The sequence below is a fragment of the Cebus imitator genome, unplaced genomic scaffold (assembly GCF_001604975.1).
Source record: "Cebus imitator isolate Cc_AM_T3 unplaced genomic scaffold, Cebus_imitator-1.0 Scaffold29, whole genome shotgun sequence".
Classification (NCBI taxonomy): Eukaryota; Metazoa; Chordata; class Mammalia; order Primates; family Cebidae; genus Cebus; species Cebus imitator.
The window spans coordinates 8,416,727-8,425,447 of record NW_016107344.1 but is presented as its reverse complement, the minus strand read 5'-3'; the positions used below and the strand labels follow the sequence as shown (position 1 = coordinate 8,425,447).

At 38.2% G+C, this 8,721-nt stretch overlaps 1 protein-coding gene across 1 annotated transcript in view; it reads right to left on the bottom strand.

Moving 5' to 3' along the window:
- PIBF1 (progesterone immunomodulatory binding factor 1) overlaps window positions 1-8,721 on the bottom strand; it is a 233,993-nt gene that overhangs the window by 37,364 nt on the left and 187,908 nt on the right. The window contains exon 16 of the mRNA XM_017523632.2: window positions 6,947-7,031. Within this exon, the coding sequence (XP_017379121.1) occupies window positions 6,947-7,031 (85 nt within the window). The remainder of the gene's footprint in view (window positions 1-6,946; window positions 7,032-8,721) is intronic.

The window sequence follows — 8,721 nt, the reverse complement described above, 5'->3', positions numbered from 1 at the left end:
TCTCCTGGGCTCAAGCGATTCTCCCAGATCCTCCCACCTCAGCCTCCGAAGTAGCTGGGACTACAGGTGCATGCTCCCATGCCTGGCTAATTTATGTATCTTTCGTAGAGACGGGGTTTCACCATGTTGGCCAGGATGGTCTTGAACTCTTGAGTTCGGGCGATCTGCCTGCCTCAGCCTCCCAAAGTGCTGGGATTACAGGCATGAGCCACTGCACCTGGCCCTTTAGCATCTTATTAAATCCAAATGACTCTTTAAAAAAAAAATTTGGCCAATATTTTTTTGAGATAGATTCTTGACAACACTATCACTGCTGACAACTGCCTCTGTTATGAATGGTTGTCCCTGGGCTTTAGGAACTACTCTTCCTGATGTTCCTCACTGATGCCGGTCACTCTTCACTCTTCTTTGTGTAAGCGCTTTTTCCTATGTTCTTCCCTTAAATGCTGATCCTCAAGATTCGGTCATAGGCCTTTTTCTGTTCTCACTCTAAACAGTCTCACTAGTTCATTTACTCTATTTCCACATAAAGTAACATCTTTATGTTGTGATTTTCAAATTTCTATTAACAAATCAATTTTCTTTCTTGGGCTCAAGAACCTACATTTCCAACTCTCTAGTGTATATATCCACTTAGATATTTTCTTGAACTTTTCTTCCCCAAACCTCTTTCTCCTGGGTTCTTTGTAGCACTACCAAAGACACCAGCCAAAAATCTAGGCATCAAGTCTCATTCCTCCTCTCTCCATCAGACCCTAATGTACTCAATCATCAAGCCCTGTGATTATGCTTCTTAAATAGCTTTCAAATTGGTCCATTTTTGTCTCACCCCATCATCGCCAATCTAGTTCAAGACACCACCATCACTCACTGAAATACCGGAATAACTTCCTAAGTGGTGTTCATCGTACACCCTGTTATACAGCTCCAAGAGCCATGAGAAAAGGACTTCTACATCAGCTTCTTACAACTAAGCTCAGTATTCTATTAGGCATTTGGCTATGAAAGACACTTTTTAGTCTCAAAAGCTTATATTCTAAGGACACACAGATAAAATATACACAAAGAAAAGCAGAATTAGAATTTCCAAAGGTAATCAGTAAATCTTGTTTCATTAAGGCAAAGATGAGTGGATACAAACAGATGAAAACTAAATGCAACTAATGAAGACTCCTGAGTGATAAGCTCAATAAAAAAGCCATTTTTTTTTTTTTTTTTTTTTTGAGACGGAGTTTCGCTCTTGTTACCCAGGCTGGAGTGCAATGGCGCGATCTCGGCTCATCGCAACCTCCGCCTCCTGGGTTCAGGCAATTCTCCTGCCTCAGCCTCCTGAGTAGCTGGGATTACAGGCACGTGCCACCATGCCCAGCTAATTTTTGTATTTTTAGTAGAGACGGGGTTTCACCAAGTTGACCAGGATGGTCTCGATCTCTTGACCTCGTGATCCACCCGCCTCGGCCTCCCAAAGTGCTGGGATTACAGGCTTGAGCCACCGCGCCCGGCCCCATTTTTTTTTTTTTTTTTTGAGACAGATTCACCCTCTTTTGTCCAGGCTGGAGTGAAGTGGTGTGATCTCAGCTCACTGCAACCTCTGCCCCGAGGGTTCAAGCGATTTTCCTACCTTAGCCTCCCAAGTAAGTGGATTACAGGTGCCCGCGACCACACCCAGCTAATTTTGCATATTTAGTAGAGAGGGGATTTCTCCATGTTGGTCAGGCTGGTCTTGAACACTTAGCCTCAAGCATTCCTCCCACCTCGGCCTTTCTGAGTCCTGGGATTACAAGTGTGAACCACTGCACTGAGCCCGAAATCACATTTCTTACACTCAAAATCTTTTCAAAATGAATGTTTTATCTGAAGTCCTGCTACTGTTATCTAACAGTGAGATCCTATCAGTTTATCTTTTCCTTTTACCTCTTTTTAAAATCTAGTTATTTAAGGTTTATATTTTATTTACACCTAAAAGGTCTTAATCTGAGTACAACTGAAACATTTTAGAGTAAGATAGATTATAACCCACCTGAAGGAAACAGAAAAAGTTATTTTGAAGCATGAAATGTGAAAGAGGAAAAGAAAGGTCATAACACTTGGATAAAATATTCAGCTGAGTTTTCTGGCAATGAAAACAAAAAGGAAACACATTAAATTACAAAGTTTTCATTTTCTGAAAAAAAGAGGAATATAACTTCATCCATAGAGGCAAAAATTTTCCTGGAATATAAGCAATAATTCATCTTGAGGTTTTTTTTTCTGTCTAAATGAGACTAAGAAAAAAAAAAAAACATTAGTTTTGTTTCAGGAAAAAAATGAATTATTTTTAGATTTGACTATGTATAATCACAGTTGAGTTATTTAATTCTTATCAGCATCAGTTTCATCTCCAACAATGAGGACAATGATATTTATCAGTAGACTGTAGTAAAGATTAGATTATGTCATTTATGTGGAGGAACTTAGTAGACTGCCTTAAATAGTTTTACAAAACCAAGAGAGATCACACTTTGTTTTGATCTTCTACAAAGGCAGAAGGCATGACATTAAATTGTGCTTCAATAAATGAAATTTTGTGAGGAGAGATATTTTGCCCTTTTCCCCTCATTCTGCTTTGTGAACATTTTACTGAACACAGAGACAAAACCTGGGGAATTTAGATTGAAGAAGTGTATGGGCAGGTAGAAACTCTCAATTCAATTTCAGCACATTTTAAAGTCAGTATTTGCTGTGCAAATCCTTTAACCTAATATATTTACACAACACAGTTGAGCTTAGTCAGAAAAGGCAACCCAAAATATCCTATTTCTCTTTACATCCACCTGCTGCTCATATTAATTCATTCTGAAATTAGCAGTCTAATATATTTTCTCTCAAAAAAGGTTAAGACTAAAAATCACCTAATATACTACTCATAGTTCAAGAAATACACAATTATAAGAAATCAATACACATTCCTGGAAATTGTCACACCACAACCTAACTCTTACATGAGAGGGGATACTTTTAAGCTAATATTTTTGAGCTTACACTAATATAGAAAATAAAAACTCTCTGTGGTCATGCCCAAATGCTTTTGAATTGTCAACCTACAATTGTCCTACTTTTTTTCTTTTTCTGTTTAACACATTTTGGAACTATGTGAATGAACTGGTGATCTTACTTCATATTACAAGAACACATACAGTCTGATCACAACTAAGTGACACTGCTAAAAAAAAGTTAGAGCTAGGCTGGGTATGGTGGCTCATGCCTGTAATACCAGCGCTTTGGGAGGCCGAGGCGGGCAGGCTGCCTGAGGTCAGGAGTTCAAGACCAGCCTGGCCAAAATGGTAAAACCCCACGTCTACTAAAAATACAAAAACATTAGCCAGGCGTGGTGGCATGCACCTGTAATCCCAGCTACTTGGGAGGCTGAGGCAGAAAAATTGCTTGAACCAAGGAGGTGGAGGCTGAGGTGAGCCAAGATAGTGCCACGGCACTCCAGCCTGGGCGACAGAGCAACACTTCGTCTCAGAAGAAAAAAAAAAACCTCACAAAACGTAAAGCAAGAGCTGTCCAATGCAAAAAAGAAAATGAGAATCTTTAAAGATTAAAACCATGATTGGTATTAGACAATTTTCCCAGGGTCTTGATAGGGTGAGGCAAGCTAGTGGCCTTGGGTGAAGAGGCAGTGGCTCCCAGGTGCCGTCCATGCTTTTTTGTTTTTCCCCTCCCCCTTCCCTCTGTCCATGCTTTTTGCACCACTCTGAGAGTAGCACCTCCTTACATCATGTGTCCTAGATGCCTTGCTTGCCTTACTCTAGTCCCAGCCCTGATTTTCATTTAAAAAAAAAAAAAAAAAAAGAATTATTCTTATCCAACTGTTATATATTGACTATTATGAGAACATCAGCCTCTGAACAATCAGGTGAATAAATCAATCCTACAGACTCTTTGTTTCATCAAATAAATGTTCAAGTGAGTGGCCAACCATTTCTGGGGGATCACACCAGCTGTTCTCTTTCCATATAAGCAGTTTGCAGAGGCCTTTACATGTGCATGTATGATCTAAGTTGGTAGTAAATGGTTTCTTAGAAAATGGTTAATAATATCAGATTTGTTTTACTAAGCTTTAATTTTTACTTTGCTTTAAAACAAAAAAAAGTTGCTTTTCTTTAGATGTTTGGTATCATCAAAAGCTATACAAGGTTAAATTATTAAAATATAATTGCCAAAATATATACTGTCAAATACATAAAAACTGACAATTATTTACATATGCACCCATACAAACATCATTAATGTCACGTAGCAGTAGGCAATTAATGAGTAGTTTCATCTTGCTATTAAAAGTTTTTTCCTCCTTTCCTCCCTCCGTCCCTCCCGCCCCTCCCTTCCTCACTCTCGTCCTCCCTTCCTCTGTTTCCTCTCCTTCCCTCTCCCTTTCCCTTCCTCTTTCTCTTTCTTTTTTAAGAGATACAGTTGCACTATGTTGCTCAGGCTGGAGTGCACTGGCTAGTCACAGGCGAGATCAGAGTGCACTACAGTCTCAAACTCCTGTGCTCAAGTGATCCTTCTGCCTTGGCCTCCAGAGTAGCTGGGACTACAGGTGTGTGACACTGTGCCCAGCTCTGCTAGTATTTAATATGCATGCTTAAACATATTTTCTTCTCAGTCCACCAAGCAAAGTTTTTGGTCTTTATTTGGACTCATGAGTAATGTGATTCCAAGTATTGGAACTGCTCATATATTTTTCAGTGTAGTACAACCCCTTAAAATCAGATGGGAATTGCCATTCTGGAAAAAAAACAACGCATATCTAGCTTTATATATAAAAAAAAATAGTTGATACAGCTGTATGGTCATCTGAAGTTCCTAAATATTTAATTTCAAAAACACTTGTGAAAATTCCACATAGTGAATGAACCAGGCTTCCACAGTGAAGAAACAATTACTTGAAAGCAGAATCCTAGGACATAAATGATAGTAGCAGTGATAGGTAAGGTCTAGAATGTCAGAACTCAGAAGGAAGAATAAATATCTTCAGACAACCTTTTCATAGCTCTATAACCTGTTGTTAGATTGACTTATCTACCTATATGTTGTAATTACAATCTAGTCCAGGGACACTTTCTTATCTTTTCAGCCATCACGTAGAAGGCATCATTAAGAGAACTCACTGCAATGCCATTTCTCAGATAGAGACAATCCTTCAATTTTTCTGACACCATCTCTAGGATATGTATCTTTGAACTGCTTCCAGTAACAGTTTCCAGTTCCCCTCTCTCAACAATATTCTTCCAATAATTTCTTCCCAACATCTGGTATACTTCTCCCAGACTAGTATGAGCATACTCATAAACCAATGATCTGTTTTAAATGTTTCTTTCTCTGGCTGGGTGAGGTGGCTTATACTGTAATCCCAGCATTTTGGAAGACTGAAGTGGGAGGATCACTTGAGGTCAGGAGTTTAAGACCAGCCTGGCCAACCATGCTGAAACTCTGTCTCTATTAAAAATACAAAAATTAGCCAGGTGTGATGGCATGCAGCTATAATCCCAGCTACTCAGGAGGCTGAGGCACGAGAATCCCTTGAAACCAGAAGGCGGAGGCTGCAGTGAGCCAAGATGGTGACAGAGTGAGACTCTGCCTCAAAAAAACAAAACAAAAAAAAACCAAACCAGTTTATTTTTTATCAGAATAACAAAATGGGTAAGAAGATGGCTAAGATGTGACAGTGATAATTCAGAAGAAAAAAGACTTTGTATTAAAAATACCAATGGTTTTGGTGAGAACGCAGAAACACTGGAACTCTCAGTCATCGTAAGGGGGAATGCAAAAGTACAGTAACTTTGGAAAATTTTGAGTTTCTTAGAAACTTAAACATACATCTACCACACAACCCAGTAATCATGTTCCTGAGTATTTACTCAAGAGAAATGGAAATTCAAGTTTATATTAAAATGTATACATAATTGTTTATAGCTATTTTATTTGGACACGTCCTCAAATGGAAACAACTCAAACATCCATCAACTGTGAATGAAATAACAAAACTGTGTTATATCCATTTAATGGATTATTAACCAGTAATAAAAATGAAACATATGACTAACATCTGCAACAATACAGATGAATTTCAAATGTATTATCATAACTGAGACAAGCCAGACTCAAAAGGCTATACACTGATAATTTCAGCTATATGGCATTCTGTAAAAGGTAAAACAATAGGTACAGAAAATAGGCCAGTGGTTGTTAGGGCTAGGGGTTGAGGAAAAGGGTCAACTAAAAAGGGGTAATGAGAGAATTTTTTGGAGTAATGGAACTATTCTATCTATTGATTGTGGTGCTGCTTACACAACTGTGTGCATTTGTCAAAAATCACAGACATGTATGCTAAAAAAGGTGAATTTTTTTCTGTGTATATTATACCTCAATAAACCTTACTTAAAGGAAAAAACAAAACAAAACAGGACTTATGTCTTAGTTACTAACTAAGTTACTAACTGCCATGGACAAGCCACTCACGACTCATTTCTCCATCTATAAAATAGGAATTGTATTTACTCTAAAAGAATTTTGGTGAGGGACAAAGGAAGAAAACAATTTTATGAACTTTAAAGCTCAGCACATATACTCTATATTATAGGTACTGGGATACACACTGATAAAGAAGACAGAGGCACACTAAGGAAATTAACTGTCTAGTTGCAGAACAAGATAAAACAGATTATTATTAAATAATATGGGGAAATTCAGTGACAGATATCAACAAAACAAGCAGGGGCATTCTAGGAATAAAAATTAACTCTAAGAAGTATATTACAAGTGGAATTAAAAAGGAAAGATTACAGTGAGATATAAATAAGTCATTCATGAACACGTACACCTGGAATCCAATAATTTTAACCTGATAGCAGTTTTAAAAAAGCCTAAAATGATTAAAATTATGACAAAATAGGAAAAATACCTCACGATGATTTAGAAGTTGTTCTAAATCTAATGCCATTTGATTCTTCATCTGTAGTAAAGCAGACTTTTCTTTATTTAAGTTGCTGAAAAAAAAAAACCCAAGTTTAAAAAAGTCATTATGTTAGCGTAGATTTAGTTAATAAATGGTAAATAGCAAAAGATTAAACATGAATCTGATGGTTTGAATTAAAGACCGGCCATTATAATGTTTGGCCTAATGAATGGCCTATTTTGTCAGAAGACTCTTTTTTTCCCTTTTCTCTCCCTTCTCCTCTCCTCCCCCTCTCCTCTCCTTTTTCTTCCTTTCTTTTCTTTTGTCCTTCTTTTCACCTTCTCTCTGTCTCTCCCTCTCTTTCTTTCTCTCTTTTGTTTAAGAGATGGAGTCTTGCTATATTGCCCAGGCTAGCTATTTATAGACATGGTAACAATGAACCACAGCCTCAAACTTCTGGGCTCAAGCAATCCTCCTGTCTCAGCCTCCCGAGTATCTGGGACTATAGGCATTCATCACTGTGCCCAGCTTTTCTTCTCTTAACAATCATTTGACAATGTTAACTGAGAGGCTGAGAATACTGTCCTGCCTAGTACTGGCATAAAATTAATGTGTTAAAGATGACTATTTACTACTAAACTGTAAAAAGATAAAGAAAGACTCACAAAAAAGGTAAAAAGTAGTATGTGTCTGCAAACTATGACAACACAAGATTAGAAGTCAAATTAAAACATTTATCCTTAAAACTGAAAGTAGTATTTTATAATTTACCACATACTAAATTATCAGGTATATAATTGAATTAGGTAAGTAAATCAGGTATTTAGTCTGTGGTAATCTTGAAAAAGGAATTTTTGTCTCGAAATTATTAGTTTGATTTTCAATTTCAGCCTGGGTGCAGTGGCGCTGTGGGAAGCTGAGGCAGGAGGACTGCTTGTAGCCAGGAGCTCGAGACCAGCCTGGGCAATGTGGCAAAACACTGTCTCTACAAAAATTAAAAAAAAAAATTAGCTGGCATGGTGGCATGTGCCTGTAGCCCCAGTTACTTGGGAGGCTGAGGTGGAGGATCACTTGATCCTCAGGTGGGAGGTTGAGGCTGCGGTGAGCTGTAATGGCGCCACTGCACTCCAGCCTGAGTGACAGAGAGAGAGCCTGGCTCAAAACAAGAAAAAAAAAATCTTCAATTTGTAAATCTGCATTCCTTTTGATACAATCTATTTTCTGATAGGAGAGGGTTAGAAGCTATTTAATGAGACTAACCGTAAAGACATATTAATATTTTAAAAAAGAAATATTTGGAGTCTGCCTTATACTGTCTTTAGTTTTATTATTCAACATATGCGATTTAAGTAGAACCATTAAATAAAATATTCTTCTAATGCCACTGGAATAAATCTACTCAACCAGCAGTATAAACAAGAATTAGGGAAAGCAATGGTGAGCTGAAGCTAAGTTGAAGCAACATAATTCCTCAAATGTCAAGACAAAATTTGTGGCAGGGCATGGTGGCTCACGCCTGTAATCCCAGCACTTTGAGGGGCCAAGGTGGGCGGATCATCTGAGGTCAGGACATGAGACCAGCTTGGTCAACATGGTGAAACCCTGTCTCAAATAAAAATACGAAAATTAGCCAGGTGTGGAGGCACACCTGTAATCCCAGATACTCAGGACGCTGAGGCAGGGGAATCACTGGAACCTGGGAGGCAGAGGTTGCAGTGAGCCAAGATCATGCCACTGCACACCAGCCTGGGCGATAGAGCAAGACTCCATCTCAAAAAAAA